The sequence below is a fragment of the Jaculus jaculus genome, chromosome 22 (genome assembly GCF_020740685.1).
Source record: "Jaculus jaculus isolate mJacJac1 chromosome 22, mJacJac1.mat.Y.cur, whole genome shotgun sequence".
Classification (NCBI taxonomy): Eukaryota; Metazoa; Chordata; class Mammalia; order Rodentia; family Dipodidae; genus Jaculus; species Jaculus jaculus.
The window spans coordinates 12021100-12038645 of NC_059123.1; the positions used below are offsets into that span (position 1 = coordinate 12021100).

Here is a 17546-nt window from a genome sequence, read left to right on the forward strand (position 1 = left end):
TCTACAGAATCCTCAAATTACCTGCTTTAAAGCAAAAAAACCTATTCCTCTGTCATTTTCATCAGATAAGCAATTTTTCTACTGCATCGTTCTTTGTTTTCTAGTATGAGGTGTTTCATCATAAAAAAGTGTCAGTACATTAGACTGCAATATATCAAAGTGAGATAGAACATAATGAGGCCAAAAGATAGCTAGTTATTTAGAAATATTTTCTGGATCTGGTTTACATTTTGACAGTTGTTGACAGCTCCAGGGCCACGCATCCAAAAAACAAATTATAGTATCAAGTAATCTAATACCCTCAACAGGAATAAGCTTAAGGTTCTTTTTCTTAGCTTAAAGTTATTTAAATTTAAATTTAAATTGCCTTAATTTTGCAAAAAAAGTTGAATTCATATTTCATTGAAACATGAGTGAGCAAGAGAAAAAGCCTATGACTCTAGTTTACTGTTAGCTTAGAAGGTATTTATTTAGTGTGGTCATCCAGAGATCACTTGCATATGAGCCACATATAAATTAAGATTTATTTTAACATATCTATCACTATGACACTGATGTAATATATTATGATGGATTATGCCTAAGACTTTGCCATTTCTATCTCATTTAATCTTTACAATTACATTGGTCAAACACTACTAAAAAAATAAGGAAACAGAATCACAGAGAAGTGTTACTTTCTGTATTAATTATTTTTCTGTTTGGTATGACCTGACAAAAAGCATTTTAAGAAAGGAAACATTTTCTCTGGGTTAAATTTTCAGAGAACCATGGCTGGGAAGACAGTGTTAGGATTCAGGAATCCAGTGGTTGTCATTGTATCTGTGGTCGTTAAGCAGAGGGTGAACAGAAGGGACTGGTGAAAGCTTTTAGAACCAGGGATGTTTTCTCTACTCTGAGAGGGCTTATCTTGGGTGTTAGGCTATGGGACACTCAATGGTGACTAAACTACCACAAGCCACTGGCACAGCATGGCAAACAATGGGAGAAGGAAGGCATGCCAAGAAGGACATACAAGAGTCACTGGAAAGAAGTAGAACAATGCCCCCTGTGCGTGGGGATGGGGACTCAAAAATAGTTGCCAGTGGATGCGGGTCATTGCAGCGTCTTTCCTATTTCGGATTAAGCGTGAGTGGTAGCCAGATGGGAATTAGGCATTGAACAGTTACAGGCTTCAATAGGCTTAACATGCATCAGTGGATCTCTTATTAGTGAAGAGGTAAGGTGATATTTGCACAGACTCACGCACAGCCCACCAAAATTCTATGGAAGTGAGGAGGTGGGTATCTCAACAAGAGTCTAAGGAAGTTGTGGGTACAGGAAATGAGGACATAATGGCCACCAAGTGACCAGCCAGCTTCCTGATGAGTCCGTGTCAGACAACATAAAAGATCAATGGTTGCCTGTCCTGGAGGGCATGAGACCCTGACTACACTTCCTACAACGTGGAGCTCTGCCTATCAGCAGGACCAGGCCATAGGACTTCGAGCTTCCTCCAGCAAGGTGCCACCTCGTAAGAGTGCTCAACCCTCCCAAATAGCACTAAGCAGCTGTGCCTCTGGCATTCAAATGCATGGGGCAACATTTTGCATTCAAACCACACCCCTTCCTCAAGATGACAGTGCTGGTCCTGGTGAGGAAAGAAAGTTGAATTTGAACCCACGTTTGCATCTTCCAAGCTTGCGTTGTGCTGTCAGCTCCCGTGGAGCATGCTTAGATTTACACACTACTCTTAGTTGCTTTGAATGTTAGTTTTAAGTCAATTTGTTAGCATCTAGCTTTGTTTATATTTGTATTTTTTTCATAGTGATATTCATATAGTTCAAGTCAGGTGTACTGTTGGGACTTACAGGTAACTAACCATATTATGCATGTATTAGTGTTGCAGACAGCTTCAGGTTCACTGAGATGAACTTCCAGACCAGGCTCAGCTATGGAGGAAGGGATATTTATTGAAGCTTACAGATCCAGGGGAAGTTCCATAATGGCAGAAGAAGCCAGCCTGCCTTCACAGGCCCAAGCGGGGGGGGGGGGGGGGGGGGGGGGGGGGGGGGGGGGGGGGGCACAAGCCCCAAGCCACAAAACAAAAGCCACAGCACACTTCAGGTACTCCAGCTAGGCACATTTTGCATATCTTTAGATTGAAATCTGAAACCCACCACCACACCTAAAGATCTACCCAGAGACATTGCCTCCAGCCAGGTAGCCAGCAGATGAAAACTACAAACAATAAAGAACTGAATATATTGGGGGCCACCTATTCTATTCAAACCACCACAATTAGGAACAGCTCTCAGTTCTTTAAAATCATTAAATAGACAAAGTGGAGAACCAAGTCATAAGTACTACTATCTTCCCATCACCTATGATTAAAAATGCTGAAGAGTCAAAAGCTGAATTAAGTGGTTGGAAGTCTCATGGCTGGCAAACAAGGGAAGGAGGACTTGAGCAAAAGAAACCTGGTCATTGACTGAAGACATGGGTCAGTGGTTAAGATGCTTGCCTGCAAAGCCTAAAGGACCTGTGTTTGACTCCCTACTAACAACATAAAGCCAGATGCACAAGGTAGCACATGTGCCTGGAGTTCATTTGCATTGGCTAGAGAGGCTGGTGTGCCCATTCTCTCTCTCTCACCTGCTTCTCTCAATCTCTTAAATAAATAAATAAATATTTTTAAATTTATTTGAGAGGGGAAGAGAAAGAGAGAGAGAGAGAGAGAGAATTAACATGCATTGCCTCCAGCTGCTGCAAACGAACTCCAGACACATTCACCACCTTGTGCATCTGGCTTATGTGGTTCCTGGAGAATTGAACCTGGGTCCTTTGGCTTTGCAGGCAGACAGCTTAATCTCTAAGCTATCCCCACAGACCAAAATATATTAAAAAAAAAGAAATCTGGCCATAAAACTCATTATGCCAGACTGTTTTGTTATTGATGCTGTCTTTGTCTAGTGATAAATAGGTAGTTGTGTCAGGATGCATCATTATCACCATCAAAGCCTATTTTTCAATGTGGTATTAGAATCAGGATTATTAGGCTCAAGGTTTTATATACACCACATGCTAATTTTACTCATGTACTTTTACTTCCTATACTAAATACCAGCATTTCTTCAGTAATCAGTAATTCAACAAAAGGAAATTATAGATAAAGAGTATGAATATCATTTCTCATCTATCACCTTTCTTAGCCTTGTACTGTTGTTTAAAAGAAGTGTAGCATGCCCCATGTAAAGGTATGGTACAGGCTCCAGTCTTTTGCAGTAATCACTATGTAATTCCTCTGCAAAAGGCTCTAGGCTACTCACAACATAGAACAGAGCCAAAGAGATTTCAGCTAGGGGAATCAACAGGCCCGGACTCCCAATGGAGTGCAAGGATCACCTTCCCATAGAGTGAGAGAAAGGCAGCCCATGGCTCCATCTTTCCAAATTCTGACTCCTTCCTGATATTTTCAGTATTCCCTTATGAAGGAGAAAATATTACATTTTACCAAAATCTTGAAGGCTTTATTTCAAAGAACTAGCATAAGAACTTATACATATAATGCATTAATAATTGAATAATTTAAAATATTAATTATGTTTTGCATGCCATATATAATACTTATTTTCAGGGACTTCATAGGGTACATGAAAGGCCCATGAGCCTAACTGGAATCCATAATTCCATCCTAGAAATCATACAGATTGGTCATTCATTCGTTCATTAAACAAATAGTAATTGAGTACTTACTGCATATCAGACGCTGTTCTAGACACTAGACAAAAACAATGAACACAATATTGCAGTGCCTTCTCTAGAATGAGCTGTTCATATCCCAGCAGAGACCCAGACACTAAACAAATACATATGATAAAGTTCAATGAATACATGTGCTTTGAAATAATCTGCATGTGTGCTTTGCAAATTAGACATAGGAGCACCTGACATAGGAGAATTTGAGGACTGGATGTGGATATAGTGCCTGTGTCTGAATCCTGGATACAGAGCCTAACTTTGACCATAAGATTTGAGGAGTATTCAATTTAATAATTTGGCAACATGCTTGAATCCTGTGTTCAGTTATGGAATAATTCAAATCATCGCAGCCGGGCATAGTGGTGTGCACCTTTAATCCCAGCCCTTGGGGGATAGAGGTAGGAGGATCTCCACGAGTTCAAGGCCACCATAAGACTATACAGTGAATTCCAGGTCAGCCTGAGCCAGAGGGAAACCCTACCTCAAAATAAAAGTCATCGCATTCTCTCCACCTTAACTTCATCTAAAAAGAGAAATGACAATAGTATGTACCTGATCTAGTTATTGTTGGAGCTCACTGGAGGAATATGATGGAATAGCTTAGGTCAGTGCCCAACCCTAGTAGGATTACATCAGAATTAGCTACTGGTAGCAGAAAGTTAAACTGTTAGGTAGCATAGTATTTCATTTCCTAGTATTGAAAATTCTACAGTTTCTTAAAATTAGTTTGTATTTAAATATGTAAAATTTTACTTATGTTGTGGAAAATACTAAATAATATGGACATTGGTGCATTATGAAAAAATAATGCATATACCACAATATTTCTGGAGGTTTTCTGTTGCTTTAATAAGCACCCAGGGAAAATCAAGTTATAAACTAAAAAAGGTTTGTTTGGGTTAATTTTAGAGGTCCCCGCCCATAACCCACTGTCCACATAGTCTGTGGGCCTGTCACAAACCAACACATCACAGAAGTAGTGTATGAGAGAAAAAAGAATCACTCACCTCATTATGAACTGTGGAGGAAAATCAAAAGAAGGAAGAGGAGGCCCCTACTCATAGGGCACACTCCTAGTGACATATTGACACCCACTGGGTTCCTGGATCCTACCTCTTAAAAGTTCCACCTCCTTTCACTTATTTTACCTTGAAACCAAATTATAAAAACATGAGGCTTTGATAAACACTTAAGATCGCAATCATAGGGCTGGAGAGATGGCTTAGTGGTTAAGCACTTGCCTATGAAGCCTAAGGACCCCGGTTCGAGGCTCGATTCCCCAGTACTCACGTTAGACAGATGCACAAGGGGGTGCATGCGTCTGGTGTTTGTTTGCAGTGGCTGGAGGTCCTGGTGTGCCCGTTCTCTCTCTATCTGCCTTTCTCTCTGTGTCTGTCACTCTCAAATAAATAAATAAAAATAAACAAAAAAAAGTTAAATAAAGATCCCAATCATAGCAGTATGCCACTGTCCCCAAAGGTTCATGTCCATCTTACAAGGAAAAATATATTCTGCCCATGCCCAAGAGTCCTGAAAGTCTGAATCATTCCAGCATTGCCCAGAAGTCCAAGTCCAGAGCCCCCTCAGAGACTCAGCAAACTCAGCTTTTGTCATTTACTGGAACAACTGAGTATTCTTTTCAATGCAAAGCTCCTTTATACTCACATGTTGGTGGCAAGATACTGTGAATATGGAAATGCTGTCAGTCAGGTGTCTGTCAGATTAATTGGCAGGCTAAGTCTTACACTGTTATGAGGTGCTTGGCCTCTAAAGTAGCAGTAGGAGAAGGGAAGAGATGAGGAAGAGAGATGAGGAGGAGGAGGAAACAAAGAGAATGAGGAGAAGAACTGGTTTGTAATGTTAGGCCTTGAGGATGTTCCCAGGTTTTCCCTCTGTCCTCTAAATCTGTCCTCAAACTCAGCTCTGTTTCAGCCTGAAGCAAAAGCAGATATAGCTAAACTCTTGTTAAGTTCTTTAAGACAAGGTATAACAATGATGGATTGTGGGTTATCAAAAGAGGTGAGTAAAATGACAGTGGGAAGATACAAGCCTATTTTTATCTGGAACTCATTCCTATTCACCCCATAAATATTAATATATTCTGCTCTTTACAGCATGAGGATGACCACAGTCAGTTTTCTCTAAACCAGCTTCTGGAATTTACGTATATTTGGAAAGTTTCCAAGTAAGTTATTTTATTTCTTTGCCAAAATGACTTTCTCACTGATTCCTCAAATGCCAAATCATAATATTTTTCAGTTTGTTGTAAAAACTGTCCTTTCGTTGGGGGCACTGATGTGATGCTAATAGACATCTCCCTTTGCAAATTCTATTCATAATTATCTATTCTTAACAATGCTTCAGATACAGCTCAAGAGCTTCTAACACCTTCCTGAACAATCTAACTTTCATTTTGAAGCATCTCTCTTCCTGGTATTACAGTTTCAAGGATTTCTTACTCATTTTATGAATTTGGGTATGCGTGTGTCACTAAGCTTTTGGAAAAAAAAAAAAAGAGTTTCCATACTTTTAAAAGTCGTTGCCTCCTGCTTAAAATTCCTTCCAAAACTCCTTGAAGATAATTGGTATATCATAAACAGAGGCATGTGAATTCAAATTGGAAAACTGAAGTGATGGGGAACGGGCATTTCATAATTGATTCTTACACCCAAATGAACAATGCACTGTCTGGAAGAATAGTCCCATCAAGAAACTAACCAGGGGGAGGATTTTAGTTTTCTAGTTTGGGTATATCTGGAATTAAACAATTCTGAGCTAAACTAGTAAAAAAAAAATAGAGTATGGGATGAATTTATCATAAATCTTTGTAAAAAAATTAGTTTAAATTGTTTTTGCTGAATATTAATAATAGGCACCCTTTGGTAAAGTTTCTACACACCTCACATACATCATCTCAGCTAAGTTTCTCCCAAACCCTGGGTCATCCACATGATCCTGCCTCAGAGTCGAGGAACCTGAAATTCCAAGAGGTCCAATAGCTTGTCCAGGCTACTCAAGTCATATGTTCAAATCTACCTGAATTTGCCACAGGCCATATGTGGTGATTTGAGTGTAAAATGTCCCCATCGGGCTCCTGTGTTTGAATACTTACGCTCTAGCTGTTGGGATTGTTTGAGAATATTGTGGAACCTTTGGCACCGTTTTGCTGAAGGGCGTGTCGCAGGGCTTGGCCTTGCCTTCTGGTGCTATAGTCCAGCCCACTGGCTGTGCTTTTCTCTGCTTCTGCTTCCATCGTTACACAGGCTTCCTGTCCTCGCCATGTCCTCTGTCACGACGGGCTCTACCGTGTTGAACTGTCATCTAAAACAAATTCTCCTTCCCTAAGTTGCTTCTGGTCAGATCTTTGTTCACAGCAAGAAGAAAGCGACAGATATTACCTGTTTTTCCATGTGTGATTCTCTCCCACTACCTCCCTGAAAACACTCAAACATCACAAAATTGCTAGGACTACAAAGGACTGGCACCTAACCACCTAATCCAAATGTTTACTTCATAGCTGTTTAGATGAACCACGTATGTGCTGTAGAGATGCAGTAGTTAGGAAAAGCTATAGTTTCCTTTTAATAAATAAATTTAGCTAGAAAACAAAGAACAGAAAGGAGAGAAAGAAAGATACCATGAGTGAGATGGAACAATATCAATATAATAATTCTTTTAAAAGTTAATTATTCCTGGGCTGGAGAGATGGCTTAGCAGTTAAGCACTTGCCTGTGAAGCCTCAAGACCCTGGTTCGAGGCTCGGTTCCCCAGGACCCACGTTAGCCAGATGCACAAGGAGGCACATGCATCTGGAGTTCGTTTGCAGTGGCTGGAGGCCCTGGTGTGGCCATTCTCTCTCTCTGTCTCTTCCTCTTTCTCTGTCTGTCGCTCTCAAATAAATAATTAAAAATAAACAAAGAAATTTTAAAAGTTAATTATTCCCGAGAGATGAGGCGCGATGTTGAATGGTTTGGTTGGAGGCTGTTGGAACTTACGACTGGCACCTGGCACACAGATTCAAGAAACAGAGGCTGTGAGAAAATGGCTCAAAGAAGAAAGTCCTCATTTTGTCTAAAGGCTTTGGCCACTGCGCATGGACAAGTGTCCACAGTTTAAACCACAGAAGTGTGAAAGGTCTCCTGCGTGAGGTTAGAACACACCCGTTCACACTAAACTCCTTCCACTTTGCAGCCAGTGGACAATAATGCAGGGGCTTTTGCCCCCCCTTTATGAGGAGAACGACAGAGAAGTTCAAACGTTTGTCAACCATTGTACAGATCAGTGCGGCAGGCTGGATGAGAACCAGTGAGTGAGTGAGTGAGGGCGCTCTCCACTCCCCTTATATTCCCACCTCATCAGAATTGCCTGGCACAGGACCTTTCCCACCCCCTGATTTCCACGGTGGGGCTCGTCTGTGAGCAACATTGCTACTCTGTCTCCTGTCCTCAGAAACAATGATGAGTGGTCAGAAAACCAAGCACTACCCAGGCGTGGTGGTATATGCCTATAATCCCAGCACTGGGCGGGGGAAAGGCAGAAAGATTGCAAGATTGAGGCAAGCCTAGGCTACCTAGCCACATCTTGTCTGTCTCAAAAAGTAAATAAACAAAAGCCAGGCATAGTTGCATATCCTTTAATCCCAATACTTGGGAGGCAGAGGTAGGAGGATCGCCATGAGTTCAAGGCCACCCTGTGATTACATAGTGAGTTCCAGGTCAGCCTGGACTAGAGTGAAACCCTACCTTGAAAAACCAAGCTCTTGATGGACTAGAAAGCCAAAACTTTGATTTTGGTCCCCTTTTCTATAAAATGTTAGAAGTTGAGTACGTCACCTACCATCACAATTTCATATTTCTTTTTCTGTAAACTAGATAAAGTACCACAAAAAAAAGAGATCAAAGATAGCAGCAGATTTTATTTGCAAGCACACATTTTTCTCCATCTCCACTGACTTGTTCGTATTCCACATATTTTTGTCTTTGACCTGACAACTAAAGTTATAATGGACAGGAAGTGGGAAGGCAGCCATTGAAAAACGCATCAATGGGTTTTAAATACTAGGTAATTTTTTGTTAATCATTATTTTTTGATTAATCATTATTCAATTCAACTCGCAGCTTTTCAGTTCAAACAAACAGGTCAAGTTCAGAATGCTTTGGAAAATATTTTGAAAAGTGAATCTCTGCTCAAATCACAAACATCTCACGTAAGCAAAGACAAAGCTGAGAAAAAATAAGAGAGCTTTGAAAAGAAAAGTGCAGAGTTTTGGTGTCTGCGACAATCTGGTTACTCATAACCATATGCCATTAATTCCAAATGCAATTCTTTTTTTTTCAATTTTTTGTTTATTTTTATTTATTTATTTGACAGCGACAGACAGAGAGAGGAAGAGGCAGAGAGAGAGAGAGAGAGAAAGAGAGAGAGAGAGAGAGAGAGAGAATGGGCGCACCAGGGACTCCAGCCACTGCAAATGAACTCCAGATGCATAGGCCCCTTGTGCATCTGGCTAACGTGGGCCCTGGAGAATCGAGCCTCAAACTGGGGTCCTTAGGCTTCACAGGCTAGCGCTTAACTGCTAAGCCATCTCTCCAGCTACCAAATGCAATTCTTTATGAGATTTTTCATATTTAGCATTTCTTTATGTCATTATATATCTTCATGGATTTATGAATTTCTTTTGGATTTAGAAAAAATCACTTTTCCTCTAGTCTTACATAATGAACACAGACATATCTTTTGATCCTAAAAGTGTGTTTACATTTTCCCCACCTACAAGTAAATGATCAACTATGCAGTGTCGTCCAATTCAGTTCAGCTCTGCTGGTAACTCCCTAGAAATGCACCACACCACACAAGCTAAGAGCTTAGTCCTTGAGATGCCTCCATCATTTCAGATGCCAGTCACAAGCTCCATCTTCTATCACTTGTGATTATAGACAGATATAAACTAGGTTCCTAGGTTCATGGTTGGTTCACATAACTCAGGGATACAAGTAATTCTATTGTCACCTATTGTCAAGGTCAGGGAGGAAGGGATGGAATGAGACAAAGTGGGAGAAGTCTCCCTGTTGTCACACCTTCTTCAGGTAAACTACTTTCCTGAAACTTCTTGAGGAAGTCCTTCAAACCCTGTCCTTTTGGACTCTAATGGGGACTTCACAATATCTGAATAATTGAATATCTGGGCACCTGTGATCATTTTAACATTCATCCCACAGTAGCTGGAGAACAGGGCTAAAAATCCTAACCTAACTTGACCTGGTTCATTCCAGTGAGCAACTGTTTTCTCATAGGCAGCAGAGGTGTAGGTCAGCAATGAGCTTAGTCACCTATCAAAGATATACCAGAAAAAAGACCAGATATATATTTCACACTAAACTCCTTCCACTTTGCAGCCAGTGGACAACCACTGCACCATTGCACTTTGAATTAATATTAGTTTAATGTAATGATTAGTCTTTGAGAGGTTTGGTTAATTTTTCAATACTTCTTTGGAGCTAAAGTTTATAAAATGAGTTTGTAATCTGTCAAGTCATACACATGAACTATGTGCTTTGTTGGGACTAAACATGGACAGATGTAAATAAAATATCTTTTAGAGAATGCTACAGCAAGTGTGTAGAATGTGATGGGTTGATATAAGAATTCTTTGCATGGGTTTTCGAGCTTTTTAAAATATAAACTGATTTAAAAATCAATTACTTTCTCACTTCTGGGACAAACCACTTGACAAGAAGTAACTTATGAAAGGAAAGTATTTAATTGGGCTTATAGTTCCAGAGAGTAGGGTCCATAACTGTGGGAAAGGCATGGCAGACTGCTTGTGTGATCACATCAGCATGAAGAAAGGAGAGAGAGACAAAGTAGGAAAGAGGGAGAGAATAACAAGGGAGCCCGGATGGAACACGGTAAGAGCTCACTCCTGGTGCCACAGCTTGTCAGCAAGGCTCCACCTCCTAAAAGTTCCACAAAGCCTATGGGAACATTTACATTCAAGCCGTCTTATTAGTTCCAACACTAAATTTCCTGGGTTGGGGGGTTGGCTCAGTGGCAGAGTGCTTGGGTAGCATGCACAAAGTCCTGGCTTCAATCCCAAGCACTACAACAAGAAGTCTGAATTCCGAAGCCTAATTTGAGACTCAAGGCAATTTAACTGTGAGCCTTATAAACTCAAAGCACAAGATGTATACTTCAAACATAGAATAGTGCAGAAGGAACATTCATCTTCCAAAAGGGAGGGAATGGGAGCATACCAGGGAAAGATTAGACCAAAGCAAGACTGAAGCCCAGCAAGAAAAACACCAAAGCATTCCATGTCCGATATCCAGTATTCATAATGAAATCCTCTTTGCTCCCAAAGGCTTAGCTACTTCCCCCTGTGTTGCCTGTGGCCTCTATCCTGGGGCAGGATGTTTCTTGAGTCCACAGCTGTCCAGGGTGGACATCATGCACTAGCCCCTCACTGTACTCATGTGGGAACCCAACCCTACCTCTCACGGCTCAGCCTCAGCAGCTTCTGTCAGAATAGTGGTGCAATACTCCATGACACCCTACATCTTACATTTTTCATTCTTCCCAAACCAGTATCATGTGGGCAGTGCTGACAAGATCTGTTGTCAGATTATAGTGAAGCCTGGCACCCATTGAACACTGATGTAGCCATCTCTCTATGCTGATATCAGAGACCAGAGACATCTTTTTTTTTTCCGCATTCTTAATTCAGGCCTTATCCTTTTATAATAACTTGCATTGTAATTGTGACCTTTAAATGGGTTCCATATTATCCTTGGGACTTCCTTCCTAGTGTCCCAGTGCAGAGAAATTGGCTTTTCTTAATAGTTGTAATCTCTTGAAAGTTACAATAGCAGAAGCTTCAGTTTCTATGCCTTAAACTTCAAGTTTGTTCACCTTTTCTTCTATGCCAAACTTTATATTTTTTATATCTTTCTTCTCCCCATTTTGTTCTATTTTATTGTAGATTTGAATCAGGGAAGTTCAAAAATGGCACACAACAGACTCAATGCAGTTCTGCCTTGAAATTTCCTCCACCAATCACATTAGTCCATTACTTCTTTTCTTTTACCTTTCTCCTTTTCTTTCTTTCTTTCTTTCTTTCTTTCTTTCTTTCTTTCTTTCTTTCTTCCTTCCTTCCTTCCTTCCTTCCTTCCTCCCTCCCTCCCTCCCTCCCTCCCTCCCTCCCTCCCTCCCTCCCTTCCTTCCTTCCTTCCTTCCTTCCTCCCTTCCTTTCCTGGTTTTTTTCCCTTCCAAGGTAGGGTCTTGCTGTAGTACAGGCTGACCTGGAATTTACTATGTAGTCTCAAGGTGGCCTTGAACTCATGGTGATCCTCCTATGTCTGACCCCAAGTGCTGGGATTAAAGGCATGTGCCACATTTCTGGCTTAGTCCATTATTTTTAAATTTAATTTTGCTCCAGTTTTCAAGCCATGAGCAGAATATAATCAGTTTCCTTGCCAGAAAGTCACATGAACTTCTACTAACATAGTTCTCTATAAAATCTTTTTTCTCCACTGGAACAATATAAGCCAAGCTTCCGCAGTCAACATTTCTCTCTAACTTCTGGTCTTTCAAACTCTCACCATAAAGGCACATCAAGCTCTGGCTACAGCATTGTGAGGCTTTTCCACTCTTGTGTTCCACGTTCTACATTCTTTCCTCAAGCCAGCTCCTTTCTACTCTAGTTGCAGACCTTCCCACACCCGTCCATTAAGCCAGCTGTGGCAGACAAGGACCGCCCGGGTTACGTTTACTGCAGCAGCCCCGCTTCTTGGGACTAGTGTTCCGCACCTGCTCGTTGTGAAGACAACATACCCAAGATGAAGCAACTGAGTGAAGGAAATAGTTTCATTTGTCTTAGTTTTGGGAGATAGAACCTGTCATGGCAGGGAATCATGGCAGACGAGAGCAGGAAGCCAGCTCAGACCCTCACGTCAGCATGGAGGAGAGAAAGCAGAATGGCAAGCTGAGCTGTCACAGTGGCATGCCTTTGCCAGCTAAGCTCCATCTCCTGATGGTTCCACAACCTTCCCAAGTAGCCGGGGACCAAGGGTTCAAACACATTAACCTATGGGGGACGTTGTACTTTTAAGCCACCACAATTTCAAAATATAAAATAATCATTTTAATCATATCAAGAGCCATTCTTTTATATGCACTGACTGCTATAGAATCATTGAAAAGGCAACAGACCTCATGTTACAGGCTTGTGCTAATGATACAGTAAAATTAAACACAGTCTAGCTTTTTAAAAATGTTTTTTATTGACTTATTTGAAAAAGAAAGAGGCAGAGAGAGGAAAAAAGAGAGAGAATAGGCATGCCAGGGCCTCCAGTCACTGCAAACAAACTCTAGATGCATGTGCCACCTTGTGCATCTGGCTTATGTGGGTCCTGGGAAACTGAACTTGGGTCCTTTGGCTTTATAGACAAATGCCTTAATCACTAAGCCATCTCTCCAGCTCACAGTTGAACTTTTTTTTTTGTTTATTTTATCTATCTTTTCAGACAATGCCTCTTGACGGTGATCAAAAAATATGAGCGCCATGTGCAATACCTACTGAGCATCCAGGTATTACTTTTTGTGACTTTATCTGTCAATTCAATAACTGTGTTTTAGGCATCTTTTATTTTTCTAAGACTATGCACATTCTTAAGAAATAAGGATTAATTAAGAAACTCTAATGAGACTTCCAGATACTATAGAGAAATAGATAAGTAAAAAAAGAATATGTGGTAAAATGTTATAGGTGCTACAAAATACCCTGAGTGAGTGCCAGACGTGTATGTTTTATGGTCAGAGCATGGAGATACTGAAGAGAGATGGGAGCTAGGGATAGGATTCTGCAAAGTAAGAATTTGAACAAAAAACAAAGAAGTCAGGAATCAGTCTAGTATGATTAGGAAACTATATTAAAATTTTCATGGCTACAATGAGCCCACCAGGCGAGAGGCTAGGAAGAGTTATGAAATTGTCTTTGGCCTTATAAAACCAATCTAGTGACTTTCTAATTTATCAGTTGATGGTATGAAGCCATTGTGCAGGATAGTAAAATGACAATGGATGATCAGAGGCAGATCCCACTAAGCCAAAAAGATAATAAGAACATGGTCCAGCGCTGGCACCGTACTGCCGAGACTGAGGTGAGACGTGACAGGTGAGGATGTGTAATTTGCATGATTAGGTAAAAGCATGGAAGGAAAGAACAGCCTCGGATAAATCCAGATTTGTTGGCTGCCAGCTAGCACCATGGTGAGATCAATTCAAGAGAAGAACGAAGAGCCTGGAAGCCAGCTCTGCAGGAGTATGGATGGATGTGGTCCAAGGGTACTGAAATTTGGGTACCTGCTAGGCATCCAAGTTGTGATTTCCATTAAGCAGACCATTGTTGAGAATGACTTATTTTAGGGGAGGGCTAGTATTTCAAAAAAAGAAAAGTTTCCTATTACAGAAAAATGTATAGCTCTGAGATTGTCTTTAAAGCAAGTAAAGGCTTCTTTATCCATTAATCAATCAGTCTGTCTGTCTGTCTGTATGTATGTATCTGTGTGTGTGTGTGTGTGTGTGTGTGTGCATGTGTTTGTGTGAAGGAAAAACCTCTCAGGAGGCTATGGCTATGCTAATGATCATTTGCAGGCTCTGATAACCATAAGTTATATTTCTTGATGTGGCCACCAAACTCATATGCAAATTTGATACAAATATTTAAAGATGCAGGGATGACAACTATACATCTCATGTTCTGCCCTGAAGCCAAATCCTCACTCTAATTCCAACTATCTTTCTTAGGTCTGCCATGAATCTAGATGCATAGGATGAATGAAAGCACAATTAACTTGTCCCAAGTCTTGTAACGTTGTCAAGCTTCTTCAATCTTGTGATGATAATCTTTCCTTAGGTAGAACTTGAAATTCACCAGGTCCTAAGGCACATCAAGAATTCACTTACTCATAAGCTGTAGAGAGATACTTCCAAGGGTATAATAATCTACTTAGGAGCCAGTTTGAGTCAGCTAAATACTGTGGATATTCCATGGATATTCCACACACATGCACAGACTTTTTTTTTTTTAAATTTGCTAAAGTTCTAGTTTTCCAAATTTAGAAGCTTGATTACGTGACTCACATATGAAGTCTCCCATGTGTTCACTGTGAAAGAAGCCACTGACCATTGTGAACTTTTTCAATATGACGTAAACATTGGCACAGCCTGAAGGAAATACTTTCTTTACATTATAACTGGCAAGTAGTGGTAATCGTTTGCAACTAATTCAATTTATAAATAGACTACAGTGTCTATGATTTTCCATATGAACTCAATCCTAAACAGCGGGCTTTGTGGTGGGATATTTCTTACGAAGAATGCCAAGCACACACACGTGGTCAGAACACAGCTACATAATCACCAGTTCTCAGTGTGGCACCTTCCATTTATTTGACAAGTGTTGTAAGCAGCATTTTGCCAGCGTTCCAGTGTTGCCCCATCTGTTATTTGACAAGTAGCATTCCATCAAGGTCCAAAACAGTATTGGTTTTAAAAATATTTTTTGTCACATCTTCCAAACTTACAATATTTAACACAATTTGACAAAAAAATGCTCTGAAGAACAAATGTCATGAAAATTACTTAATATGGCTAATTTAAGTTACCAAACTGTTTCTTCCTTGGGAGTGATTAGCTGTATATATTTTAGAATCTACTCAGCTCAGGACGGGTAGTCTGCCTTGTGTGTTAGATACAGGGCCATTCCATTCTACGTCACCTTTTGTTCCAATTTGTGAACCCCCGAGTTAGCAGAAATTTGTCACCCATTCTGTACACTGTGAAATTTCAGGAAAATTTGGAATAAAAGAGAAACGTTTTTCTTTTTTCTCTCCTAAATGTGTTCCTGAATGCTGAACCGAGATGAAAGTGATGAGTCATGTACTCACTGTGATAGAGAGGGGAGCCTGACCGCACTTTGAAGTTGCTGCTATGTGCTTAGAAAGGCAGAGTATTCACACTCATAACACCAGACAGTGTGTCTCCAGAGCAGACTAGTGTAAAACCCAGTGTCAGCCATGATGGAAGGCTCAACTTCCAATTCAAAGTTATTTCTTCCTAGCATGTCTTGATGCCTAGCTTCCAAAGTTCCTACTAAAACAGCCTTTGGAGAAGCTCATCCCTACTGCAGAGAAGAAGCTCACATTAGAATCATTAGCATCTAGTATGTTTTATAAAGTACATGGGCCTGGATTGAGTGACATCAACTGCTTTGAAATGTGACTTGGAGTCATAAAGTATTTATCTCGTCTGAAAATGGCTAACACCTTCCCACATCCTTCCTCCATCAGAGACTGTACCAAGTTGGTAACCAGAATATCACCAGATGATCAGGACATCTTTATTCAGACTATGGAAGAACTTGTGGAAGTTTGTAGAATGATGCTTTCCTCATACTTGTCTCCATCCAAACCCACAGTCCACCTGAAGAGAGAGAAGGGGAGAAAATTCCAGCTATCAGTAGATAGGGCTTTTATAATACATGCAAAACTTTTGGGAGCTCTTTTAGTAACTAAAAACTCACTATGATATATAGATAGATTTTTCAAGACTTTCAAGTCAAACATGATGTACAGGGGATGAGTCCAGAGCAGAACTTAAGAATTCTTGAGCAGATAGATATTCCAGTGTCCTGAGGCTGTAACTCTATCCCCCAACACAGGGGGGTGATTTTACAGAGCCTTGATGGCATCCATATTGGTTGTCATTAGAGTGGAATTAACAAAGCATAATAGAGTGATATCTTAGTGATTAGGGAAAATGGCCAATGCACTGTGCTTAATATAGTCCAGTGACCAAGTGTGTTTAAATAAAGATCTGAATGGGCACCATTTCTTTACTGTGATGACAGCTGCTTTTATTGCTGTGGCTAAAGTAGATTATACAAGATCTGAAATAATAATGGCAGGGAGCAGTTTGCATTCACAGGAGGATATAATAAAAGATGGGAATGGAGCAAGAATTCATAAGAAAATAGGGTGAAATCAAGAACTTCTGGGAAGGTTACGAAGAAATAGGGCTTAAGGAGATAAAGCAGGTAAAATCAGGTCACAGGAAAATAAGATATAATTGGAGAAATGAAACATACATTAGCAGAACTATAGGCCTGGGGGAAACCACTGAAAGTCAAACCTATTATACATGGAACACTCCGAGAGTGATTATGCACAAACACCAAGAACTTAAAAATCAGTCTGAAAAAGGCAAGAAAATAATAGCAGGAGTTTGGGTTCCTGGTGAAATGGACAGCTCTGGAAAATTGTGGAAAGAATGGCAAGGTCTGATACTCTTTGGAATTCAGCACTCTCAAACAATGTTAAGGACAAAACTATTGCTAATATCACAGGATCTACTCTGTCATTGAATGTCTCTACATAATAAGTGTTTTTAGTTGAAAGGACTTTGTAGGTTTATCCTCATCGACTAATTTATCCACTGGTAATGTTAGCTTCCTCTTCTAGTCAGCTCCAAGTTGCTGGACAGACTTCCAACTAGACACTGTTGATTGGTGGAGGGGCTTTAATTCAGTTCACAGATCGGAGGAAGTTCCAACAATGGTGGAAACAGCTGTCTCCCTTTCAGAGGTTCAAGCAGCGAGAAACTACCAAACAGCCAGAAAACAGCAAAAGCAAGCAGATACAAACAGCCAGTTCTCAAACTGCACTCTCCACACCTTTTAGCTGGCATCAGATCTACTCCAAGTGACACTTCCTCCAGGAGGTTCTGACCCTTAAACAGGACATTAATCT

The 17546-nt window shown here is 40.5% G+C and overlaps 1 protein-coding gene across 1 annotated transcript in view; it reads left to right on the forward strand.

The window, feature by feature from the left end:
• Positions 1 to 17546, forward strand: part of Pik3c2g (phosphatidylinositol-4-phosphate 3-kinase catalytic subunit type 2 gamma) — a 336855-nt gene that overhangs the window by 28936 nt on the left and 290373 nt on the right. Inside the window, exons 6-7 of the mRNA XM_045139435.1 lie at positions 5856 to 5926; positions 13263 to 13326. Of these exons, the coding sequence (XP_044995370.1) occupies positions 5856 to 5926; positions 13263 to 13326 (135 nt within the window). The remainder of the gene's footprint in view (positions 1 to 5855; positions 5927 to 13262; positions 13327 to 17546) is intronic.